We start from the raw sequence: 27,882 nt of genomic DNA, 5'->3' as shown, positions 1-27,882 counted from the left end.
GAGGCACATATTTCATCTTTGTAAAAATAAAATACACTAGAAATTTGCATATCTGATATTTATAGGCATGTTTATGGACTTCAAACTCTGAAAGCTTTTGGCGGTTTGTTTTTCAATAGCATTTTATTTAATGTAATCCTTTTACGATGACATGCGCTTTCGTCAACCCTGCGTCAGAAGTTATATGGCAGTGAATGTAATGTTATTCCTGTTATAGCATTTACAATAGGAGGTAAACTCAATCACATAAAGCCATGCACAGTAATGTTAAGTGCATGATGTTGACTAGAGAAAATGACTTGTTGCTATCATTCACACAGACAGACATACACAAAAAACAATTCATATTTTTGTGGACATGTGGTATTTAGATGGAGATTTCTGGACAATCATTTACAATATTCTACAAATGTTGTTAAAAGCAGTCGAAATTATAGCTTTAAAAAATCAGTACATATTTTTTCCATAGCTGATTAAGCAGTTTGGTAAGTTTAAAGGGGTATCAAGCTGAAAACTGGCCATATATTCTTGTCATGTAACTGCCGCCCTCAAAAACAAACATCCTTGTACAAAAGAAATAAATCAATTATGGTAATAAAAATAAGAGTAAACTGTAAATATATATTCATATTTATAATTTTCTAACTGTATTTACACAATGTTGCTGAATAACTCAAGTGAGAAGCAGTTTGGAGTCCAGACCAATGGCAGATAAACAGAACATGATCAAAACCTGATATTTTGAATCAGTCTTTTTGATTTTCCAACAGAGGAATGCCCAAGTGTTGCCCAAAAGTCTGCTCTTTTTTGACAATGTCCAAGCATGAGAGTCAAAATCAAAGTGCCCTTTTTGCATGGTAGCCAAATCCCTCCCCCCCAAAAAACAAGAAATGGCTACTTCAGTCTTCAGTCCATATAAGCTCCTTTCTTTACAGTACATCAGTGTTTTAGCTTCATTACTGGGAGTATGGACTGCACGTGGCAGAGAGCTGGATAAAATGTTCTGTTTGAAGATGAGGTATCAGCGTTTCTTGATGGCTGCCCCATTGGAGTGAGGGGGGAACTTTGGCAGACAGGGCTCCTCGGCACTAGCCTCGTGGGAGAAAACAGAGTCCTCACCGGATGAACAGGTAGAGCTGCGTGTGTCGGGGTAACTGGGCGAATATTGGTCCAGGGGAACAGAGAGCTCCAAATATTCCTAAAACATTAAAACAAATATACATGTAATATTTATATTTAGTAGCAATAAAAAATACTGAATTTGCTGAGGGCTATAGTTCTGACCTGGTTTGAAGACATGGCCAAACAGCGGTCCAAGTCCTCCACAAGCTGTTTGAACGTTGGTCTTTGAGAAGGAACAGCGTGCCAGCAATCCCTCATCATCAAATATCTGCAAAGATAAAGAAAAATGCTTTGATCAAAAAGGGACTAAATGTGATTTTTTACAGTCTTAAAAACATGAAAAACAGAACTACTTTAGTTTAAACTGTTTGCTGTGGTCAAAAGTTATTCCTTACTCGCCTGCATTTCTATCATCCTAATTATTCACACACAAGTTTATAAGTGCCAGAGGCCAGAGCAGAGTTTTGTTGTCACATCAGACATATTTTTACCTCAAGAGCTGCTTATACAATACATTTGTTTTGATAAAATACCTGGAAAAAAATGGGTACAGAGTCTTTAATATCACATTGCATGGTGACTGTCCTTCATTGCCCAAGCATATTCAAATTCATTAATATGTACTTGTTCTTGAGTGGGGCTAACCACTCTACGTATTTTACCATATTATTACTAATATTATTACAGATGCAGAGTAGCTGTAGCTAAAATGCAAGTCTGAAAATGCACAGAACAGTATGTCCTATTAGAGGGGTTATGCACGTTTTATTGGCAGCCGCTCAAACAATGGTAGAGGGAATTATTGTGTTGCTAAGCTCCTTGTTTTTTAGAGACCATTCTACAGACTGTTCAAACACTGACATCATCTTAGTTCATATAAAAAGATGCACTGCCCTATATACACAACATTACCATGTAAGAACAAAATTAGGACTACTCAGTGGATCTTAATAGCTGTCCTAATAGCGAGAAGTGATTATAAGTGAAAGACCTATTGGAATTGTAAAAAAATGGGAAACAAAAAAAGAAAAATAATGCAATATTATCAGAAGTGCTTTCTGTTGATAAGTAAAGTTATTCCTTTATGAATCATGTCAGCATCTGTCTAAATGTCAAGTACACACATTTAATTAAGCAAAATAAATCACAACAGATAATGTTTTTTACTGTGTTTTATTAGTTGAGCTACACATCTTGTTGCAAATTTTATGGCTGCAGATAATGTGAACATCATTTTATTTATGTTCATACAGATAACTACAAACAGGAGAAATGAGAAGACACGATACGATAGTCCAGTTATAAATTCAGAGGTAGAAGTTAAAGAATGCTTAAAATTTTATATTAAATTGCATGTTAGTGTTCAGAAATGTATTTTCTATAAAAAGAAAAGAACAAATAGCTATGCAGTTAGTCAGAGGTTGAATACTGTTACCAGAACTAATAAGAACATTGGCACTGTAATGGTATGTTAGCTGTTTAAAAAATATTTCTCCTCTGGGATCTAATGAACAGCAGTGTAGTGTGAAAAGACAAAGGGAGATGAGTTTTTCCTTACAGTTCGTGAGTGCATGTTGACGGCTTGTCCATGCGATGACCCTCCTTCAGCAGCTTGAACAACTCCTCCACTGGGACCCCTGGGTATGGAGAGCCCCCCAGGGTGAAGATCTCCCAGAGTAGCACCCCAAACGACCAGCTGCAGACACAACATGCCAGGAAAAGATGGGAAAAATGTCTTGAGAATTTAACCCTTTACATGCATAGCACAACATTTACTACATGCGGTACTTACACATCACTTTGGTGTGTGTATATCCGGTCAAACAGAGCTTCAGGAGCCATCCACTTGACTGGTAAACGACCCTTTGAGAAAAGTATAGGTTAGTTCAATCAACCGTGATGGCTGACAACAACTGACTGACTTGACTAAAATGAAACATATAACATATAATCTGATACAGATATTAGTATTATAAAGCATATAGTATTTTCTGTTTAGTCTAGAAAAATACAATTCTACAGTTAACATCCATCACTCTGCAATGCACTTAGAGTAGACTATGAATGAAATTATACGCAGTGTGCATTAACTTACATTAGTGGTCTTTTTATAATAATCGATGTGGTGGATATCTCTCGCCAGGCCAAAGTCCGCTATCTTCATCACATTGTCCTCCGTTACCAAAACATTACGAGCGGCCAAATCTCGGTGGATGCACTGTACAAAAACAACAAAAACACATTATTAGACTTAATCATCCCGGAAATCTGTGGCTCAGCTCCGAGGCTTAATGTGATACCAGCTCAGAAAAAACTGAGATCAGATAGATTATTATTAGATCATTTTACCTTCTTAGAGGCCAGGTACTCCATGCCTCGAGCCACTTGGTAGGCGCAGGACACCAGATCTTTAATGGACACGTTTTCCACTGGGACTTGATCTGGGTTATAGCAGTACTCCAGACCTGGAGGTCGGCGAGCTCGCAAGTACTCACGCAGATTCCCTTTAGAGGCGTATTCCACAATCACATACAAAGGACCTGCACATAATGTTAAATTAGTCACAAAACAGTCGTATTCATAGCTACTATGTGTGGTAACTTTTTGTGTTGATATTAAAAAAGAAGACAAATACATTTTTTAAATATCACAGTATAAAATTTCAAAATTCTGATCATATGCTTATTCATGTTGAAGGAGAAAAAAAAAACAGACTGTCCACCCATACTTCATATACATGTTCTGAAAGGTCATTCCCAGTTCACTGGGAGCTAGTGGTTTTCTGCACAAGGCCTGTCGCAGATGATTACAAAGAAATGGCCAAAGCAGAGATCCACTCATTCATCAGCAGATGGATTAGTGGGTGTGACCACATCTTATTTTTGCTGCAAGAGAGTTCTGATTTTATTTATTTTTTCAAGTCTGACAAGACTATTTTGGAAATTCACTACACATTCTATGCATTGTCTTGTAAAGTGAAGTAGGATAGCCAAATGTGAAGGTCAAGTCCCTATCCACTCTTACCATCCTGAGTGCAGGCGCCAAGAAGATTGATGATGTTCTTGTGCTTCCCGATAATCTTCATCATCTCCATTTCAGAAATCAGGTCTGACAGGTCTTTCTCTGTCGCATCAGCTGTGAGAGGAGGAAATAATCACATCAGGAACTTTATGTATAAAATGTTTGTGGGGAAAAAAAGTATTCAATGTGAACGTGAGGTGGGTAAAAATCTTTAAGTGCTTTTTCTAGAGCTTTCTTTAAGTAAAGACCATAAATGACACTTTTCCTCCATCATCGCCCCTCTCCCCGCAGAGTTTAATGAACACAGTTTTACAAGTGATGTCAAGGTTTCTCATAAATTTTATTCTGCTCTCCCATTTTCCCTTTGGCTCATATCCAAAGCAGACGACAGTATCGAGGCAATACAGTGCATGAGACTTTCTATTCACAAATAAGCATCAGTCACTTAGAAAACTAGCAAACCCACCTTTCAACATTTTAACAGCCACTTTGGTCACTCGGTTCGGTTTCTCCTTATCAAGACCCAGGGCCTCTCCCATCACCACTTGACCGAAGCAGCCTTCACCCAAGGGCTTTCCAAGAACAAGTCTGAAGTAGAAAGACAAGAAAACTGCATCAATGCATTTATACATCTGGCAAGGTCTGCAAAACTTTTAATACTATACACCTGGATAAAGACCAGTGTAACTTTTGTTTTGAAAGTAGTCCCCATTTGAGACTGACTTTTATTTTTCTGGGCAGTGTAGTTAAATTCCTTCCTACTTCACACTTGCCTAAGGAATTCACAGACCATCAAGCAAAATAATAAGACAGATAGAGTCACCGGTGGGAATACATAGAAAAATGTGAAAGCAACACACAGATATGCTATAGGCTCTTCATACCGATTTAGAAAGAATATATAACATTAGGCAGCACGTTCTTTAATACAGCATTATGGGAAATAAGATCTTAGGTGCAGATGAGTTTATAGACATACCTGTCACGGGGCAGTTCCCAGCGTGGGTCTTGGGGCAGCTCATATTCGGACACTCCTGATAACATGGGGGAGCCGCTGGAGGAGAGGCGGGATGGGCGCACCAGCATCACTCCTGAGTGGATAGAGTTGCTTGACTCCACAGAGACCTAATGTGAAGAGCAGTGACATTACTCTCTCGAAGTGGCACATAAAATCACTGCAGTCAAATTATTCACTAAACTAGTGGACTATGAAAACTGTTTAAAAAAACACTTACTGTGCATACTCTCACCAACCTGATGGACAAGTGGTTATATTTCATCTCAAGTTAGCAACAGTTAACTCTTGCACATAATATTCAGCCACACGCCTCTAATTTATGACAGGATCCTTTAAAATGTCTTATTAGTAATACATGTATCTATCTTTGTAAACATTTAACTGGATGACTGTTATAAACATTTGTTTATTTTAAGATGCATGAATGATGGAAATGTCCCTTGATTATTATATTATTAGATACTGAATCATGGGACATATACTTAAAATATGAGTTTTTATGTGTTTTTGGTGCTATATTAATGAAATTGCCTATGCAAAGAAGTAAATATGCAAACCCCCTATCTACTTTCTGTTACCTGTCTGCGCAGTGGGATGCTTTTGGCTAGCTTGTGCACAGCCAGCTGGCTATTGAAGTCACTTTTCTTGGAGGAGGTGCGGATCTTGACAATAATGGTGATGACGATCATGATGATGATGAAGAAGAAGCCCACACAGTAAATGACCACCTCCAGATAGGTGTGGTTGGCTGGAGGGTTGGTGGGGTCTGCTACATGGGAGGGTAGGGTGACAAAACATGTGTCAGAAAACAACTGTAGCGTAGCTTTACCTGTAGATGTACAGTACTGTGCAAAAGTGAGAGGGGCTGTTAACTAAGAGAGCTTAAATACAGGAAGGTGTATTATATGGCCACAAAGACTAAAGATACAAAATTCAACTGGGACTAATTTTAGTTTACTGTGATATGAGGGTTTCATGGCTCATTTCACCATGAATTGGAAAAACTTACTTCGCAAGATAGGTACCATTATACCACAGTACTATCCATGGCTGAAGTATATACTGTACAGTCCCAAAACTGTCCAATTACTCCATTTTGTAACATTAAAGCACCCTTCCTTCCCTCCTTATTTTGTAAAAATAAACAAACTTCAGCACTGTACTGTACATGTAATGGTGGGCAACACACATTTACTCTCTCCAGAGTCTAAAAAGCAGAACCTGTACTATAAATCTAAACTATGAATGTGTTTTATGCTCTATGACTAAATGTTTGCAAAGGAACCGCCTTTTAGACAAAGAATCAACACGTCACACATATCTAACACATTACTGAATTTTCTACTTCATATTTCATGATTATCTGTGTCTAGGCACTATATTACAAACATAACTCAACTATCCAAGATAAGGATCATTAACATTGGTATGCTATTTTTTTACAGCATTTGTAAGGCATTCTCCTGCGTTGTGTACTGGTGATTGAAGCAGCTGTAGTGTGATACATTGTTTTTTTCCTCCTGTTCAGTGAAAACACCAGCGTTTATTAATACCAGTGCTTGGAGTGAATTGTTTCCATGTTTAAGGGTATCGTGCAAGCATTGGTTTAGAATACGTCTTTGTGGAGGAAGAGAGGGAAATGTAATATGTCAAACAATATTTGAATAGTTTAAGATCTAACATCTGTCTCTTTGCTGAGGTCATATAGACCTGAGGTGTTGGCAGTTGGGCTTTTTCCTAGCTCCTTATATTTAAAACCAATAATAAATGTGGAAAAACAGTGACAAAAAATGTGTATATACATCTGTAATATCATTATATTATTGTTATGTGGTGCTTGACAATAAGACAAAATAATTTATTTTAATATAATTTTGTATTTCCTTTAGGATCGGTAATGTTTGAAACTTTAGTACTGTGACAACAATATATTTTAATTAGTACAACAGCTTTTAATGTAAACAAACTGCACCTCAGATTTAGAGTGACATATTTTTGGGGAATAGTGTTACATTGTTGTACATGTTACATTATTAATTTGATTGCTTTATGTTGGTGTCAAAAATATTTTTTTCAAACCTGCAATTATCCCAAACATGGCTGCCATACCAACATTGTGCAATAACAACCCTAACCTAAAACACCAGCTACACAAGTGCACTCCTCTTGTGTGGAGAGGTTGACTGACAAGCGCTTTGATAATTGAACAAATGCCCATTCGGACCCTCACGAATGGGACCACTTCAGTTCAGAGGGGCAATTATCAAAGGTCTCAGCAGGAAATGACATCAGCAATACAAGTCATTTACCCGGCTTGTCAAAGAACATCAGCTTTTCACCAAATCAACACCAATTAAAGAGCAGAGAGTACAGGGAGCTCAAAGTAGAGTCTCATTAGAGCTGCCAAACAAGCCTTTAGTGATAGTGACATCCTACCTGCCCCAGACCCATAAATGTTGTGTCAGATGGTTTAAGGCGAGACACTGCAGGGTTACTATTTAACTTAACACTCAAACTTTTTCATGTAGATTACTGGCATCAATAGAAAAATTGTCATAATTTAAATGCATGGTCTACAACATTGCCAATACTGCTGGACTATGTTTACAAATGAAAATGCCCCATATATTAAGGGAAATCATTGCATAAGCAAGAAATTTTACCAGTATGAATGCAAATTACGAGCAGTGACCTTTTCTGGATGTTATGTGCATAGGGTGATCTGAGGAGACTGCAGTACAATGATTAATCTCTTTTTCTTTCTTTTCCAACTAAATTGGAAATGTCTGATCTTAAAAGTATTTAATTGTTGTTTGTTGTATTGTTTGGCATTCTGTGTTACATTAAAAGAGCAGAGCATGGCACGCACACTCCCATCTTATCAGTTTTGATGGGGTAGGAGCCATGCTGAGCGTTGAGACAGAAGAGAATTTTAATGGAGTAACTTGCCCTGGCTTCCCCACACATTTTTCTACAGAGCTGAGGTTAAACTAACCTCGTTCTGATAAATGTGATAATGAACGGCCAGGCAGAAATGAATATAGACACAAAGAAGAAAAAATAGGAGAAAGACAGGACCACTGATACCTTCAAAAATGGACAACCATGCAGAGTGATGAGAGTACCCGATAGAATTGCCCGCCAAGCAGGTATACTCCCCAGCATCCTCAAAAGACACATTTCTCAGTTGGAGGACTTCCATTTCCTTGTCCGTGGTGTTAAGGCCAGCGGTCTAGAAAATAACAAAGGAAGCAGACCCAACAAGAGGCCCAAGAAGGAAAAGGTAACTATGAGTAAAAGCTTTTGAAAGAGAGAGAGGTCAGAAAAGAGAGGAGCGCTGTTATTCTCGATCCAGCACCATCGGCCCCAAAGGCACCACCAAGAGCCCACTGCAGAGGTCTCTGTCAGGGAGAGCCCTCCAGCCTGTTAGTGGAGGAGCTGTTAGAGGAGTCCAGACCTGGGCTATCCCATCACCACATCAACACCTCGTCTCATCTCTACATGCAAGAGATGGTCGCCATGGAAAACTCCTCAGCAGAACAGCACACAAGCACACATAGAGATACATACTCACACATTCTGGTCCTTTCCACCATTTTTGGACTGCCTTAATCTAAACTGCAGCAACCACACTGTATTACTGGGTCTGTGGCTTATGTTTTAAGTTAACTGCCCTTCTTCAAAACTTTCCTGGGTAAAGTAACATTTAATTGGAATTCTAATTAAAGATTGGGAATTCCTGTGGCAATAATACTCAATCTCTTCTGCTATTATTGTAAGCATGGCGACTAACTAAATGGATAGGTTTTTTTTAGTTTTTATTTTTTTATTTTATTGTAACCATGTATAAGAATAGCCCTTCAGTAGTACATTGAATTATACTATATACCTCTTGATGGAAAGTGGACTTGTAAAAAAAACATAAAAACAGCGGTAGCGGGAGAAGGATGGGTAGGAAGTGTGGAAAAAACACACAGGACTTTGAAGGGCAGAGGAGCGGCCGTAATAGAAGAAGATGGCAGAGAGGCCCTTATTAGGCGGGCACAGCTCCGGCACACAGACAACATAACCAGAGTCTAAACACTTTCAACTGTTCTGCTGGGAATTTTCCATAGCGTCATTTACAGTCAGGAGCATCGAGGCAGGAGGAATAAATGAGGGGAGGGAGGAGAGAAACAGCTTGTCTAGGGGCCTGTACATGGCCCTATGCTTCCAGGAGGCTCCTCTTTTGGGCCATAGCAGCAGCGGTGGTGGTGGTGGTTACCTGGGGGCTCATATCTGGTGACAGTCAGCCAGGCCGACTGATTGGCTTCTCCTATATAATTGGACACTTTACATGTATATTCCCCGCCCTCCTCCTCAGTCACATTGTAGAGGGTCAGCACCTGAGCATCCGAACTATTGACCCCAGAATGCTGGAAATAAACAACATGTTATGGGCACAAGACACAACAAAAACATTTGTGTGAGTAAAATAAACAGCAAAAATACATGTAAAAATCTGCATTAAAAGGACAAGCAAGTGGTTGTATTTGTTTGAATAATGAAAGCCATTGAGCATTGCACAGTGACCTTTTTTTTTTTTTTTTTAGATAAAGCACAAAATTTCTTCCATTTTATCCCTACTAATTGCAAACTTTGCTTTATAATGTTTCTTTTCACTATATGCAAATGTCTCCATGTTATTAGGGAGAAGGATGTGGTTCATATAAAATCCTATGCCAATTATTTTGTCAAAATTAGATCATGCTACTTGCTTGTCGTTGAAAGAGTCACACAGGTCACACATTGTTATTATACTATGATGATGCATAGCTTTGTTTCTGCTTACATTTGATTGAACATCATCATTCAATCAAATGTAAGCAGAAACAAAGCTACGTGCACATGCTCTTCCTACCTTAAGCACACGGACGTATGGGAGGCCATTGGGGCCAACACGGCTGCCGTTGATCTCAATGTGTTTGAGCCACTGTATGTGAGGCTGAGGGTCACTGAACACTTTACATTCAAACTCCACATCGCTGCCCACCACTGCTGTGCGGTTTGCTGGCAAACCAGCCTGAAGGATCGGCCTGTGAGGGGAGCGCTCTATGGATAAAAAAGAGCATAAGATAAAAGATTGTTGCTTGTTGTTGTTTTTCTGATGACACCGTAGCCCAATATGTGACTGAAGGGCTAATTTAAAATAGCATGGGCAAAATGGCAATACTGATAGACAAATGCTTTGATGTGCATTTAAAAACTAACAGGTTACAAACCAACAAGTTACAAATATTTAAATAGATTCCTTGTACTTGTGTACTTATACAAGGAATCCGTGTACTTTAAAATAATAATAAAAAAATAAAAAAACACAGACTACAGGCTCCTTCCATCTGGGAGTGTGACCTTATCACATAGGATCTGAAAACAACCAGTTTTCATGATAAAGATGGATGTGCATAATTTTACATAATGCTACCCTCATCCCAAAAACACAAACCTAAAAAGGGAAGATTAGTGCTTATAGTAATAGCAGGTCTGTTTAATCTTATGATACCATGTCATTTTACAGGTTAGGCTGCAATTTCTTTCGGGGAAAATAATTGCTGTTTTTGCAGCTAAGCGTAAAGTATAATTATGAACTATAAATGGATGCAATCAAGTTGAGTGTCTTGTGTTAAAAATAATAATATTTTTGAGGATGTTTTATGGTTGAAGTGTGTGACGGTAAACATTTATGGTGGTAGCAAGTGCTAGCAAAATACTTCTTCATAAGTTTGTGTAGATTTGCATGTGATTGTAAAAGACTTTGAAAGCAATGATCCCACTGTAGAGAATAGTAGGCTTATTGTGATTGTGTGGGACCTAAAATAACAATTTCCACTTACCGACTACATCTAGTTGGTAGGTGTGGTTTATGCTGCCATACTGGTTCTCCACCACACAGGTGTAGTTGCCCTTGTCTGAGGGCACTACTGACTCCATGATGATGGTGCCCACCTGGTCACGCACCTATGAACAAAAAGGTGGAATTTTTCTGTTGGTAGAGCCATTTTATGATTTTATGTTTAAACCAATGTTATCAAAAATATCAACTACTTAAATACCAAAAGTAATAACAAAGAGGCCAGTTTGCCACCGGATGTATCCATACCACGGTTTTGACATTGTATTATAGTACTGTCAGTTTAATTATGTGATTAATTATGTGTGGTGATGATGATTAAATATTCTACACCCCTTCCTTCCTGACAACACCCAAAGTTTGACTAACCGGATCTTAACAAAGCACAGGAAAATGTTGTTTTATATACATCTGCCCAAACCTGTCTTAGCCTTGTTAGCCCCGACTCAAGTCTGGCTCTTTATCCGAGACATGTTATAATTTTTCTTCCATAAATCTGCCAAGACCGGCAGTATGTGATTAACCAGGCAACCTCTAAGGCAACAGCAACATCAAACCTGCATATCCACCAACCATACGGCAGGCTCATTTAGCTAAAACGTGATGAGGGAGTCCAGCTGCCTACTGCCAGATGTGTTGTGCTTGGCTTCATGCATGTGGTCTACATTACTCTATCCTTTCGTACAGACAATAGACGCCTGCCTATAAAAGCTGACTGCGAGAGGAATGAGAGACGTCCCATACACAATGCAGACATGGCACATACACTAAAAAACTGGAGCCAGATGGGGAATGTGCTGTGTGGTTTAGCTAACAGTAAAAGATTAACCTTAATTAGTTTTGTATAAATCTATAATGTATTCAATTTAGAAGTCAAATATGCTTAAGGGGTTATGGCATTCATGAAATGATATCAAGATTGTATTTAATGAAGATAACGCATGCACTTTTACAATTCACCCAAGTGTCTTGTCTAAAACAATAACCTTAGTTCAACATGTTTTAATTATAATATTATACAGTTCAGGGTGGAGCCACAGGCAATAATTATTAGATTAGAGATTCTACATGATTTTAGCAGTGACAATGATGATGCTTTGGTTTCACTTTGAATTCCTGAAGCCTCTTAGTCCAAGAGTAAAATCTGACATTGCAGGGTGGAGACGGGCAGCTGAAAGGAAACTCCTAAATACGCTCCAGCTGTGGAGTTAAGACAGACTGTAGTAAGACAGGACAGGGCTGGACTGGCCTGCACGTGATGGGATAAGCAGATGGAGAGAGGACGTTTCCCTCCGTTAACATGTAAAGTATTCCACACACCTGCGTAACAATTGCTTCAAAGTGCACTCATCGCAAAACTTTAAGGTACATAAACATACAAGATTTACTACCTCCAATAAACAGTGCCAGATCACAAAGACCAGCCAAGAAGGTAGCTTGCTCACTCTCGAAAGAATGATAAGCCGATATCACTATTGTTATCAGCAATAAACCACAACCAAAAGTGATAAGAAGGGAGAAGTAGAGATACACTCCTTAAACTTACAAAACCATGTAAACAAGACCCAGACAGTCTTATCAATATGACGTGTTATCAGTATTTAACGACATATATGAATACTGTTAGCTGGTAAATAAAAGGATGTCAAAAAAAGGAAGTAATTGAAAAACCCTAGATATCAAGAGGTGGCTGTACTTTTTCTGCCGCATAAATGCAATTTTTAAAAACAAAAGCAAAAAGCAAAAAAAAAAAAGAATGGAGATGGCTGAAGTCTCCCACACACCTGGAGGTATTCTTATATGGTACAGTGTTTCATTAGAAGCATTGGATTTCAGCCACATTGTTTTTGAGGTCAAATGTGAAACTTGTCTGGGTTTTCCACTTTACACACAGGGAGGGGCTGGTGATCAGATGTAGAGATGAGATCACCAACACCTCCATACAGGTGAGATGAAATGCTATGCTAAAGTTGAGCCCATTGTTTTTACCACAAGGGCCAGTTAATCAGTGGTCTCTAAATTATTGTAATCGCAATTCCACAGTGATTAAGAAACTCTTATGGGGCACTTCTGGCCCAGATCTGGAATGGAGTACGCAGAGGAAACATACGTGTACAAACAAACAACACAAACCTTAAATCCTCCAATGCGATGGTCCCTCTTGAACTCTTTGCCGTTTTTGTACCATCTGAGAGTTGGCGTGGGGTTACCACTGGCCTGACAACGAAACTTTACAGTCTTACTAGCTGGGACAGCGTGGAGCTTTTTCTCCATTTTCCCTGGTTGAACCCATTGAGGAGGCATAGCTAAAGAAAGAAGAAGGTGGTGAGTGTTGGACATTCAACAAATAAATGCATCAGAAAATATTACTGTAGTAAGTGATTAAGAGTTATCATCTTATAAACAATGTTGCAAATAACTTTCCAGTTATAACTCACTAGATTAAGAACTGAGTCACGTTTAGGGTGTGCATGGAAAGGTCAGCATGCCTGCTACACTTTGCGCTCTGCTAGCCTCTTTGTGGTTTGCACAGATGCTGAGGTCTGAGTGATGGTACTTAATAACATTAAGTCACAATGGGTTTACCACTGTTACTCACTATAGTGCTTAAATATGGACACGTCATTACTCTAGTTATTCATCTCTGATTCAGACCTAAAGCACTTTCCTAGTGACCACCATGTATAAAAGTTAGGAGACTTAGATGACTCATTTAAGGAAAACAGAAATGTCCAAATGCAACAAGTGCTAGGGATGTCACACTTACGCATCTTCTTCTGACTGCCCAACAACTTTGCTTCCTCTGATGAAGACTCCTCGTCTTCATCATCATCTTCTGATGAAGCCATAGTATCAACTACAACAAAAGCACATAGACAAATACATGTTTTCAGAATCAAGTAGCTGGCATCAGTCACCCAATAATCAGAAGGATACTGCCACTGGCCTTAGGCAAAACACTGTCTCCTCCCAAAGTATACAGTTTTAAGTCCTCGTGAGTATGAATCGATAGACATTTCAAGTTAATTGCTTTAAAAGGTTCTGGTTGTGACCATTTAAAAACAGGTTTAAAATATCCTCTCTTACCTGTAACATTGAAGTAGAGGCTGTGGTTGCCAAAGGTGGTGCAGGTGTAGAGCCCAGAGTCTGTCATCTCCACAGTCTCGATCTCCAGTTGTCCATTCCGAATGTGAGTGTGTTCACTGTCCACTATCACCACATTGTCTTTGGTCCAGTTCACAGCATGGTCTGCATCTTTTGTTGAGCAGCTCAGGGCCAGAGGGTCCCCCAGTAAGAGAGAGTACGGTTCAATTTGTGTTTCTATAAGAACTGAAAGAACAACAATAAAAGATTATTTGATTAATGTTATAAAATGTTATGTTAATGTTAATGTTAATGTTAATAAGGAAGCAACAACAGAGTTTTTATCAAATCTAGTAAAGTAGTTCCATCCTTGGAACAATCACTTTTTGTAGGAAATTCTATAATGGTAAAAAGTTTAAAAAAAAAAAAATTAAAAAAAAAAATTGATTTTATACCAACTTCATTCAAAGAAAAACAGCTTTTTAACCGTTATGCAAGTTCTAAATATGTTTTGTGCCCTAGTAGTATTTTTTTACCCTAGTATCCACTGTTCACTTTCTCCATCTTGCCTCACTTGTAAATTACATCTTATCCCAAATTAGTCAAAGCCTGTTGTGTGGCAGGGTGGGCAGAAGCTACTTTACAAGAGGAGCTGGAATTTGATTAGAGCAGTGAAGAGCAGAGAGGCTTCGCAGCACGGGACACCTGAGCCCCCCTGTGCTAAATGACTACGTAGTTCACCAGGGAAGGGGGGGGTAACCCAATTTTGCTGACACATCGTCCATCACAATAGTGTTGTTTGTCTACGCACAAAAGCAGAGAGATCACCACTGTCCAACTTATGTAGCATTCTTACTGTTGTATCGAGCTAGCTGTTACATGCTAAGTCTAAAAATAATTCCTGGCAGGATCTGTTAACAAGTGATTTTCTTTTACAACTTCCTACAAGGTCTTTCCTGAACAAGTTGGGATACTTCCTCTAAATGACAGTTACAAAAAAGCTTTTTCCAAACACAAACATTTAACTGATGATTGGAATAGAAAAGTTATATGAACCACTATAGATGGAAGTAGAGTGGAAACATTTTACAAGTTAAAGGTTTGCAAGGAAAAGAGTTAGCAATAAAATACCCTTGGCCTTCTATTGCAAGTACTTCACAGTAATAGGAGTAACTGCAAAGTAAAAGTTACAGGATTTGTTATACAATCTGATGACGGTACACATATTAAAAATAATCACGCAATCACAGAGATATTTGCTTGGCCTTGCACTTCCCCTGCACAGGAAGCATAACTATAGAGTATTTCAACTTTATGTCAACATCAGCTAACCTGCAGTGTAATCCCTCCCATCGTCCCAACAAAAGACTCCCAAACAATGAGAGGTCAGAGGTAGCATTGAGTGTAGGACAGTGTAATTCATTTTATATCATTACTTTCAAGTACCACAGTTATGATCTGAAAAGCTTAAAAACTCAGTAAATAAAAAAGACAATTATTCAACAACACGCTCAAAGATTTCTCAGGTAAAGGCTACGATCATTGCAGTGCTAATCTTTGTTTTGTATTATAATCCTGCATTAAAAAAGAAAAAAAAAAAAACATCTTTACGGAGCATGTGCAAAAGGCAGAGGGCTTGCAGAGGCAGGTTCTGGTGCCAGTTGCTATGGTGACCCCACTTGGGCCTAGTAAAGGTATTTCCTGGATCACATATGTCTGACAGGGCTCCTAATCCCAGCAGGAAAGGGGGGCCAGGGGGTAGGATCAACTTTCTCCTCCAAAACAAACTGAATAGGGGGAAGCAGAAGAAATGTTTGAGCAGTTTTAGGAGACAGAGGGTACATCCGAACAGGACTGTAAGCAAGGTCATGAACTGTTTGCAATGTACCAGGATTTGCCTTGAGAACAAATGGGACTGATAAGACATCCGAGTTATTTGGCTAAGACATCATCAAGACCACTAACTTTGTCTTTGCTAGCACAGCCCTAGTAGGAAAATACACATTATTCAGGAAGAAGCTGTCCACCTTAATAAATAGTATGAGATATATTTTTAAATACCTGCCAAAGCTCAGAAAATACGGGTTGTAAATGGTTCAACCCCTGTGCTAAAAAGAAATCTAGACACAGTGAGAGTCAAATACATTGTTGTGGTTAAAATTATATAGAAAAGAATGACATTGTCTCTCTCTACATGGTTTGATAAACATAACTTGGCTTGTGCCTCAAAAGTTTCCAGTATTCCAGGTGGTTCACTGATTGGATTAAAATGGATTAAGGGCCATATTTTTAGTGTGGTGCCCAACTATAAAAGATCTCTATTGCCTTCTTCTGCAAACCTGATTGACAAGGTCTGAAATCAGACTAATGACATGAACCTCTCTCAAATTTTAAGAGTTCTGAGCTAAAAATCACCAGTGTGTGAATAAGGGGGAAAGGGCTTGGCACCAGTCATTGGAACCTACTCTGAGTACAAGATAGGAAGCAATATGCTGCATGAATGACTTGTGGGATTTCCTGCCCTCGCTGCAGTGATGGTTGAATGAAGTGGGTCTGGACAGTCGAGGCCTTTTCCTTGTGCCACACTGAAAAAACATTGGCACGTTTCTCTGCTAATTTGACCAGAGCAGAGTGAAGAGGTGGGAGACGCATAAAGAGGATTGATAAGAGACAAAAGGCGAGACTAGCGGGAAGCCAAAGACTGGGACAAAGGCCATTAGCAAAGCCCCAAAAGTTCACCAGTCCACCTCAGCACTGAATGCACCCCAGCATGGCCTTTTCAGTTTTAAATGAGACACAATCAACATGAATTAGCCCTTTGGAGCTACATGGAAAACTGGTCAGTGCTAACTTGGTCACCGAGCATTTCTGAATATACAAAAGTTAATTGATTTAGGGCTACCATATCAGAATGGTAATTAATCTTAATTATGACACTGAACTTATTTTTAGTAACACAAATTGAAGTTTTGCATTGGGAGGAGGAAAGGTTGGTGATCAAATGATTTTTTCCAATGAGCCTCAGAAGACGACAGATGAATTTAATTTGTATAGAGCTGGCTCTTACTTAACAAAAAGCTTTTACACGCATAAACCAGAGCCATTTGAATATCACTTCTTGTTTCCCTGTACCAAGACAAAAAGAATGCAGCCAAATGCATGTGCTGTGATTGTTTGTGGACAGCTGAAGTCGTCCGTCACACCATGGGGAGCGGGGAAAGTGACCCAGGATTCACAGGCTAGTGAGCGGGGGAGCTGTGCATAGATAGTACCTGGCCATTTGGTGATTAGCAGCAGGGTGGGGTGTAAATGCTTCAACCTACCCCCACCTCTATTCCCCCACAATGGAAATTTATGACACAGAAGACAAACATTCCCCTAAGAAACTCTATCCCGATGCAGCAGGGGCGGGCTCAGAGTAGCATCTTCTTTCCTCTTTTTCAAAAACAGGATAATTTATAGTTTCCCTGGCAGTTAACTCTACTCTCAGTGACAACAAATACTTTTTCATTACAAAAGGAGAAGAGCAGAGCTGGACGAGGTAGCAGGGCTGCCCTGGGGCAACACATGGGACCCATTTACTCCTCCCTGTCCCAGAGTTGGCTCCAGAGGAGCTACAGCAAGTTTATTTTAGGGCTTAAGACCCTACAGAGACCCTCTTTCCTAATATCTCTAATTATAATGTTGAGGCTTTATCATATCCAGTGGCTGCGCTCCACTTCCGACTGTAGAGTGTAAACATCCCAACTCGTTGCCCACATGTCCAGCCGGGTATTACTCCGCTGGAGTGCCTCCAAGAGACACATTTTTTAGGATTTGGTTTCAGTGGCGCTTTTCCCTTTTCAGAACATGTCTTGCAGCCAAATCAGGACCAATCCTCTTTGGAAAATAAAATGGATCTTGGAATTATAGCAAGTAAAACAAGTGTATATTTACATTGGTATATCCAGCACATTTGGAGCTTCAACAAAAGTGAACAAAAACTCCAATCAGGAGAAATACAAAGTTCAAAGGCCCACAGAGTTGGTATTATTTGATTATTTTAACACATTACCTGTACAATTAAAACAGTGTCTATTTTACAGTGGATATCACAATTACATTCCTACTGGATTATTCCACATAACAGTAGCAAATAATGTATAACGGGCAAAATTATGTTTAAGTAAATATAAATTTCGAAAGTACTGCTGTAATTGAAGAAGTTACATCCAGTATATTACAATTATTGAACCCGGGCATATGTAATCTGACTTCCCATCTGCATGTTTTAATAGTACATGTATAAATTCTAAATAATCACCACTGCAAAACAAAGAATGCAAAGAGCGTCAATGGTGAATTTGTTGCACTTAACAAACATCAGACTGAGGAGAAAGGGGGAAGTGGGAACACGCACACTACAAAGGCCAGGCCTCAATGTCCGTGTGGCCTGGAGTGTGTTAGGATTACATTCCTGCACAAGAACAAAGCTCTGATTATCACTGGTCTGCTTCTCAAGGCAACAGGCCAGATAAGACTGCCCCGGTGAGTCCACTCAAATACAGGACGTTTAATAAAACTCAAACCAAGGGAACAGTATCCAGCTACAAATCAAAGTGATCTTTGTCCAGCCCCAAGTATTACTAAACTATGAGTTTACTTCACTGAGGGAAGTTAGAATGGGTTTTTAAAATTGCTATAGCTTAATAGGAAAAAATAAATTGATTAGTCACCTTAATTACCTTTGACTTAACTATTTTCCCTTGTGATTGGCATTATAATTAAACTATTCTGATTACAATCATCATAACAATTGAATGTAATATTTATAAATCCTTAAAGTCCAAAAGAAAAAATACATCACAAATATAAGCCTCTTTATGTAATGCATTGGGTTTGGCTCATGTTAGATGCATTATCCACTGCAAATATAATATGTTCGGTCTTTATACATGAGTGCAGTGCATCCATAAACAAGACACAGCAGTTAGGTGCGCTCGCTTTGTTTTGCAGAGCATATTAGCTCAACATTTCAGTTGCCATAACTGGAAATACAGTGGTTTATCACAGGATCAAGTCAGCATTTGGAGAGAAATTATTATTTTATGTTTAGATCTGCTTTTTGTCGCCTTGTTTTTGCCTGACACTGTGTTCTCTCCTGTCCAATCATCTGTTTAGTCTTTGCAACCACGCCTGGAGTCATGCGGGCTCCAGACCCCACTGGGAGCTAGTAGCCTCCAGGGGTCCGCTTCTGACCTCTCAAACAAGGCAATACGGTTCACTTTAGACAGTGGAGACACTTGTGGCCCATACCGATCTACTTCAATGCAAACATGAGGCTAAAATGTATTAACAAACTCCTCACCTTCATCTGTGCTGGCCAGTCGACAGTGCACACTCAGAAGTTGCGTGCATAAAGCCAGAAGCAGGAGTAAACAGTGCTCTGTCAGCATCCTGAACAAGGAGCTACGACTGTTGGCTTCTCTGCGACCGCTTCTCCATTCAGACCTGGGCATCAGCAGCACGGCATGGATACTGCTTCACTATACACAAGGAAATAAAGCAGAAAATAGTTAGAAATAAATGGGCAAGAAAATGTTGTAGTTATGTACCACATTCAATTTGGAATAAATTGGGACTAAAACCAAAACTAAACCTGGACTCGACCAGGCTAACAAATATATGATTAGGAAAAGACCACAAAATATAAGAAATGTAGTATCTTTGTTATGTCTAAAATCTGATTTTGTAGTAGCTGGTGACTCGTACTTTTATGTACTTTTGATAATGACAATCTGATGGAAAATGCCACAATAAGTATTTGTTGATATGAAAAACTGTGCATTTGCAGTAGGTAAAAAGCAATACTAATCTGTGGTAAAGAGAAAAACATCCCCCCCAAACATTCACAGTTTTCTATTTTGTTTATATGCACAAAGATGGTATTCCACTGAAGAGCTTTTGCAAAACATTGATAAGAAAGTGCATAGTGGCTGCTTGCTCCTTCAATGCAGTAGAAACATGCTGCTCACATCTCTGGATAAAGACATCTTGTTGTTTGACTCTTGTGGTCTGAGGTCATTACACTATCACCATAAAAACACTAGTCCAAGTTCACTTTCACAGCTCCACAGTCTAAAGAATGAGCCACAGCCTTCACTACTTCTCAGTCTACGTCAACTTTACAACCAGTGACCCTCAGTGCAACATCTGTGGACATCATCAGCAAGATGTGGACATGCATACTTGGTCCTGTCATCTCTCCTATGTCCTTTGAAGAATTTGTTACGCAAAGAGGGGGCAAAGCTATGTGACTCCATTTACTCTTATGGTTCTCAAACACTGGGGCAGCTACCAATGAAGGCTTGCTCAAGAGATGGGCTGGGCACTAAATACTATCAGTCAAATGTTTGGACACACCATCTCATTGTTTGTTTTTACTACTTGCTACATTTTATATACATACAGAAAACATCAAATATATTAAGTAAGGCATATGAAATTATGCAGTAAAGACAAATCGTTAAATAACTCTACTAAATATTTTTTATATACTTTATATTCAAATCCTCAAAGTAGCCACCCTTTCCTTTGTCCAGACTTCTGACTGTTTATTACTTTCTACATTTTATACATGGAAAACATCAAATATATGAAGCAGGATATATGGAAATATGTAATAAAGAAAAAGTTAAATAACTACAAAATATTTTACAACAAAGCAAAGGGTGGCTCCTTTGAGAATTCTTCTTCTGTCTTCTGTATGTATATAAAATGTGGAAATTAGTTTAAAGTAACGTTGAATGAGAGGGCGTGTCCAAACTTTTAACTGGTAATGTATTACAAAAAATGAATCACATTTTCTTTCCTCACATTGATCCATCACAATTTTCAATTCAATTTCAATTTTATTAAAATATGTAGTTTTCAATATTCAAAATACTTTTAATCACTCTCATTTAACTCAAAAATGCTTTTACTGAGAAAATATAAAATTACATGACATAATTGACATAGTTAGATCCTGCGTGCTGAGATGTTGAAGCTATAATTCTTAATCCTGGGTTAGATGCATTTTATTTCCAGTTTAGACCTAGGTTGATGGATATCTATCCTTTACTTTGTTGAAGATGATATTTTGAATGCTAAACAGAAGCTGTGGTAGTAGTTGGTGAAAAAAGTTATATGGTATTAAATTATCATTTCAGGAACAATCTGTCACCAGAAAGTTGGTGTAGTGCCTAAAATGGCCCCCACAGAGAACATTTGCTCCACAGAGCTGTCACAAAGTGTCAAACAAATGCTTCAAATTTGACTTTAAAAAGGAAATAACGTCTCAGCTCAAGTCAAAACTATAGCTCCATATTTTGGTCAGAGAAACCCCAGCTTGGTCAGCCCTTCACACAGACTCATGTTCAGAAGCAGCTGTGGTTTCCTTTAAGCGGTAATGGCTGTCTGTGTGACAGTTCATTTGGAAAACATTTATTGTGTGTTCTCCACAAAACCAATTGAATTTCACTTTCCAAGAACCAAAGCCCATGCAGTGTCGTAGCAGCTGAGCGGGGCCGGGGGGTCCGGACGGAATAAAGAAAGCTTGGTCATCATCGAACTGTGTAAGCTGTGAGTCAGAGTTTGGGAGAGCTCCAAGAAAGCAGTTTGTTTTGCCAGACAGACGGACCAAAGAAAGACCACTACTCCTTGCCATGACAACCGTTGATAATTGGAAAAGGAAGTGGCATCTTTAGAAGTATGACACTGCGCTCTGTCATTCTGAGCTCTCAAGGGATCAAGAGTTAAACATACGCAATGTCTTAGTGTCCAGAGAGAGGAAGCACTTCACAGATCGGCCACTCAAATTCAATAAGGAGATAATAGCTTTTTAATACAGAACTATATCACACCTTTAATGTTCTAGTTGTTGTTTGTTTATTTACCTAAAATACAGCTAGAGCAATGGTAATAAAACGATCTCCACAAGGCCAGCAGACCAAGTTATAAGTCAGATCTGTGCAGAGCCAAGATGTTTTTCAATAGATTTTTGGGCAATAAATACACCTATTCAATAAATAAATGCAAGATGAATGCAAGTGGATGGAAGTGTAATGCCATATTGCGTAACATTTCACACAAAATCATTACATCTCAAGGGAGAAAAGGCGACGGACACCCCATCAGAAACGTTCTACAGTGAAATACAAATTTCAATGGTCAATTTCCTATGCTAACTTTTTTATTTATTCAAGCTTTGGACTGGAACAAAAGTGTGCACTGCCTCTTTTTTCACTTGTTTTTAACTCAGATACTACAAAGAGGCCAGATTAGTGTTTATCACATTAGTTCAGTCTAATTACAGCCTCTACAGTTCTACGTATACTAACAGAGTTTCCAGGTTTGGGGAGAGACATTCATTAGTTACTGAACAGGAAACTAACTCAAGTGTAGTAACCAAATATGGATTGAAAGCTGCCAGTGTTCTTAACTAGTCCAACTATTCACGCTTATTCATTAGGGGCTTTGGTACCAGACTAAGAAAGCATTTACCAATTCTTGTACTTCTCACCATTTTACAGTAGAGTAACTAGAACTACAACTAGTCCAAACAAATCTGGACTATCGGCAGCCACGTTTAGTCCTGGGTTTGATTAGCTTGTCTCGACCCATTTGACCAGACTTTTCCACCAACAATATCCCATGACACGCCTGCAAGTCATTATTTTACAATACTAAGCACAATTATCACATAGTATTTCTGAAGCTGTGCAGCCCTAGTTAACTGGACAGATGTACCAGACACTTTGAGTCTCCCTCATTATAACCATGCAAAGGCTACAGGACTAACCCATAACATGGCAAGCACAATAATTACTGTTCACTGCCGTCCATGCATAACATTCCACAAGTCCAGTCTACAGCCCCTTTCCTAAGTCAGTCCAGAGTGTACACTAGACGTACTCAGGTTTTATATAGGGCTTTGAGACACAAGCATTCAGACATTTTGCACGATCACAGGCAAGTAAAACAAAAGTCAAAAACTGTACTCATGGGAGAGTATTGTTTCATCACCACTATACAATTCACATAGAAGTAAAAGCTTTGCTGTGACTTTGGATACTCTTAGAAGTACCAGTTATTCAAAATGTTGCTTGAAGATACGTTGCATAGTAAGTATAACTCATAATAACTACTTTGCTCTTGAGCCCCGGGGCTACTATTTTCACAAAAACAAACATGACTCCTACTTTCTTTACCACAATTTAGAGGTTTGTCCATAGGTATCAGGTGTCTTCAGATCACACCTTAGTGCAAAAACAATTAATGTCAAGTGAGCTGACACTAGACCATTTGTTTGACACCCTGATCCCTTTCTGTCTACATGTAGTGTGTTTTTTCCCCAAGAGGCTAATGCAAAAACAACCCTGAGTGGGGATGTTTGTAAAGCATCCAAAAGACATTAAATAGGGAATTTAATGAGTCCAAATAATTGTTTACAGGCACAAAAGCAGCTATAAACTGTCTGGGTGAGTAATAAGAAAAGCACATGAGAAGGACTAAGCCATCCTCACACCATTTTATTGCATGGATAAGAAGTGGATGCCCTCTCTTTGCCAAAGGGTAAAACTAATTGAATTGCCTGATGTCTGGTGCTGGCTTACTTGGATATTAGAACTTTTAACCTCAATGTTGAACTCCCGGAAGACAATCTGCTCTTCCAGCTCATAACATGTAGAGCTTTTACATAACATTACACTGCCTCATGCAAAATGACTGTGACTTCACATATGATGGATACATGTTATTTTAAATAGACAACGAAAAATAGAATAAAAATACAAAGGCCTAATGTAAAAGTATTATTAGATTTCACTAGTGTCATAAGGTGGGCCTATTCAATATAGCAGAAAATAATAAATTAAAGGACTAGCTCATGCTCCATCTTTATCCCTTACAAGCTCTATATAAGTGATTTGTATTAGTTTACTTTGGTTAAGCTCAAAAGTGTCACATCCCGACCTGCCCATCAAACTTCACCTATAGACTTGTTCAACTTGACCAAAATACTGCACATTTAACTAATAAAACATTTTTAGACAGCACACACACAAACGAGACCAACATCACACAGTTTAGAGCCAGTGGACAACGAAATTAACTCACAGTTCACACATGTTCCTGTCCCTGTAGTGTCTTGGTTGGACGCGTAAAAGCCCGAGCGTAAAATGGACTCACCTTAGTGGCGACTCGAGAAGAACAAACACTCGATGCTGCGGGTCAGAGAGACTCCAAAACTGAGATTTCGCTTGAAAAAAACTTCCCAGAAACTTTTTAATTCCCAGACAAAATAAGTAGGCCGTTCACAGTACCCACGTTATTCCAAAAAAACAAGCAGCATTCAGCGAACAAGTTTCAGCACATTTGTACCAAACTTCTACGAGAAGAAAAGCGTCCAGTCCCTCCGCGACTGTACAATCCACAGAGACAACAACGGTGCGCAAAAGTGTGGAAAGTATGCACGATACAAAACTGATTAGCTGTTTTCTTTAATATGAGAGGTATTTTCTTGTTTTTTGCGATCAAACAAGTCCCAAAAGTACGTGCGTGCAGCTGTGGGTAGTCCTTTTATCCCAAATCGTTTTACTCACAAAAGTTCGCGTTTCCCTGGTGAGAAAAAGATTAGTAAACCTAAAAAAACTTATTTTCTCTACCGAAGCACAAAAAACAACAAACGAATTGATGATTCTAGGTAATCCTAATCCGTGTAGTGGTCAGTCCTCGCGAATAAATGGAGTTAAACAGCGAGAGTCCAGGCAACTCCAAACCTCCCCCCAAAAGCAGAGAAAATGCGCATCCTCGGGACAAGAGTAAAACTACAGCCAGTGCGCAGTGCACTTCCGGTACACGCCTTCAGAGTAAAGCTCAACTGAATACGTCTGAACAACGTCATTTGTAACTTCATGACAACAGTCTGTAGGCTATTTTATTAATAAAACCAAATAACATACCAAAATGATATTAAAATTATAAAAATATAGTGTGGGTGGTCCAAATTTTAGCAATTGGCTACAAACAACAACCAGCTGTTTGTGTGTCCTGCTGCTGGGATAATGCACAATACTTACAAAAACATTAACTTGGAGTTTAATGAGTAATTGTAAACAGACACCAAATCTGCTATAAACACTATGTGTGGCCAGACTGCGGCCACAGCTCAAACAAGACTAAATTAAATCAGGGTGTATTCAAAGACACAGGCTATCTCCTCACATGTGCTTCATTTATAACTCAGTCCACATTCCATTTGAAGGTCCAAATAACCACCTATTATCTTATATCAAAGATGTAGTACAGAATCATCAGCAGTGCTGTGTAAAACCACATGAGTTTATCTTCTCATGTGGTGCACATTTTATTTTGATGGTCTCGCTGTGTAAACCTGAGGTGACAGTCAGACTGTTGTTGATATCTTGGAGCTGCACAGTTCAGGATGGTCATATCATGGCTCCCCCTTCCAGCTACATCAACTTCAGGAGCAGGACACCACAAACTTTGGATTAACATCTCCTAAAATCAAAAGGGAAAGTCAAAATATTGATATAAAATAAGTTGCTTAATTAATTTAGTGACATTTTAGCCTAAATAATGAATTGTGGTGAGGACTTGCAACAGGGTATCCTTTAAGCTTTAACCAGGATTATTAAATTATTAAAGTGTATTTTACATAGGCTAAAACAAGTACAAAATATACCAACTGCATAACATGTGGGAAAACAATGTGTATTTGATCAATAAAATGTGTTTTCCTTTGAGCACTTTTAAATTACGTGAATTCTTTCAGCAAAAAGCCTCCACTTTTCATCAACTTCTGTGCTCAAAGCAACTATAAACTAGCTTTATTGTCCTGGCATAAACATCATATACTGGCAGCATTTCAAAGTGACTCAGACATTCAAATGTATGTGTTGGCTCAGCGTTGGAGAGCTCTGTGGATCAAACACGTTTTTCACATGAGGAGTTCATGTGGGCTTTGATTTCTGTCACAAATGAAAGATGATTGATGATCGGACATATGAATCACAGCTTCAATGTGAGACTTGGGTGAGACAAAGACACTAATATGTGACCCAGGCCAGGGCATGTGCCCTTCTTTCATCACACCTGTCTGTGGCAATAATGATTCCTTACTATAAGTACACTTTATTACTTAGACTAATGCAGCGGATTTATCTAGTGCCTTTCAAGATACTAAAAGTGCTTTACATTTAGTCTATACTCTGGTAAACGTATTGCTTTCTCTGTTCACAGGAGGAGGTAACATTTCTGTTTGGTTTATTTTAGCCTGGAATAAAGAAAATAGCATTCAGCATTACAGTTACTTAATTATTTCTTGATCTCATCTTTGTTGGGACCAGATCAGACCAGAGCAAATATACATCACATTATCACACATATGTTTTGGTAATATGAGATCAACAATCCTTGTCATTGTCACTGCTTGCTTGAATCAACTTCAGTCAGTCACAATATCAAATGGTCTGACTTCAAAGAGTGGCACAGACGCTGTCCCAGATGTGATATCAACCACTACATACCAGAAAACAGCCCAGTGTGTTTATAATAGTGAGAGTTAACTGTGCGCACCCCACCACCATCAGCCACATCTTACAACTGCAGCTTCAAAACATACATCACAGGGGCTTTGAAGAAGGAGCAGGGTCTATAAATGGTGCCGATAAAGAGTTGTTTTGGGAGTCAAGCTTTATAAGAAAGATTTTCAGACGTCATGAAAGTCTTGGCTTGTGACATATTTGTTTACTAAAAGACAAACACCTTGTAAAAAAAAAGGAAAAAAATAATAATAAATAAATAAATAATAATAATGTAGAAGAAGAATAATGTAGGAGCATGTTTGATGGTCAATAATTACTCAATGTGAGGTGTACATGCCACTGTATCATGTAGATACTAGTCAAGGAAAAAGCAGAAAGATATCACCAGGGAGTTAGACCTATACTTCACAAATCAAATGTACAACCATGTTCTATGCAACTGGTTTGATGATCAAACATTCATAATTTTAGTTAAGATTACCATATAGACAATATGTGACTTCTATTTTGATGAAATGATAGATTTTAGAGATTTTAGAGGCTACACAACAATACACAGTTTGTCCACTCTGGGCAGGAATATTAGAGTAATGGAACCTACACTAAAATGACGCAGAGTTACCATTTTTATGGGAAATATGAAATGCAATGTGTCAGCTTGAGGAAAAGTACTTCATTTTATATTGCACAAGGTGACTTTAAATTTGGTTGAGCTCAGATGCAGCGGACAAAGCCCTGCAGCTCACGGTCTGTTTAAGACAAGGTGGGGCATCACTCCTCACTCTGCTTTCATGCTAAGGAAATGTGCCGGACACTGTTAAACCCATATGCAAAAGAAAACTGAAGGCAGCACTAACCTGCACATCAGCATATGAGCAAATAGAAAGTCATGCAATGCCCAGAGTGAACAATATCTACACGGGAACGCTTTGCATGGTGATTTCCCTAGCAGCTTCTTCATCACCCCAAAGTGCTGTATTATGGTGCTTGCTTTTCATGTTTGCATTCCATTGTTCCCGGGCAAACTACAAATATCCACCAATCAGGACACGGAAGAGCCCTCATCCATCTATCAGCATTGCCCTGGTTTTGCACTAGGCCCCACACGCTCTGCTCCTCACTACCCCCAGTCTGCTCCCTGACATGTGGTCTTTTGTCTA

General features: G+C 38.9%; 1 protein-coding gene across 7 annotated transcripts; it reads right to left on the bottom strand.

Moving 5' to 3' along the window:
• Positions 1–104: 104 nt before the first annotated feature.
• On the bottom strand, positions 105–24,958 carry fgfr1a (fibroblast growth factor receptor 1a). 7 transcript variants are annotated; one of them, XM_033972045.2, is made up of 18 exons: positions 24,345–24,958; positions 19,483–19,660; positions 14,139–14,381; positions 13,819–13,908; positions 13,185–13,357; positions 11,035–11,158; positions 10,062–10,252; positions 8,249–8,393; positions 5,734–5,930; positions 5,123–5,268; positions 4,610–4,731; positions 4,147–4,257; positions 3,472–3,662; positions 3,218–3,340; positions 2,915–2,985; positions 2,681–2,818; positions 1,285–1,390; positions 105–1,198 (listed from the first exon to the last, which is right to left on the bottom strand). In XM_033972045.2, exons 2-18 carry the CDS (start codon positions 19,631–19,633, stop codon positions 1,022–1,024), a joined length of 2,499 nt encoding a protein of 832 aa, XP_033827936.1. In that variant the 5' UTR covers positions 19,634–19,660; positions 24,345–24,958; the 3' UTR covers positions 105–1,021. The 7 variants fall into 7 exon arrangements, with proteins under 7 accessions (XP_033827936.1, XP_033827935.1, XP_033827937.1 ...); XM_033972044.2 differs by lacking the exon at positions 8,249–8,393 and adding an exon at positions 9,426–9,576 and having other exon boundaries at positions 24,345–24,952; XM_033972046.2 differs by lacking the exon at positions 8,249–8,393 and adding an exon at positions 9,426–9,576 and having other exon boundaries at positions 5,740–5,930; positions 24,345–24,952.
• Positions 24,959–27,882: the final 2,924 nt, after the last annotated feature.

Source organism: Periophthalmus magnuspinnatus, chromosome 9 (genome assembly GCF_009829125.3).
Source record: "Periophthalmus magnuspinnatus isolate fPerMag1 chromosome 9, fPerMag1.2.pri, whole genome shotgun sequence".
NCBI classification, from domain to species: domain Eukaryota; kingdom Metazoa; phylum Chordata; class Actinopteri; order Gobiiformes; family Gobiidae; genus Periophthalmus; species Periophthalmus magnuspinnatus.
This window is presented reverse-complemented; position numbering and strand designations above follow the sequence as displayed.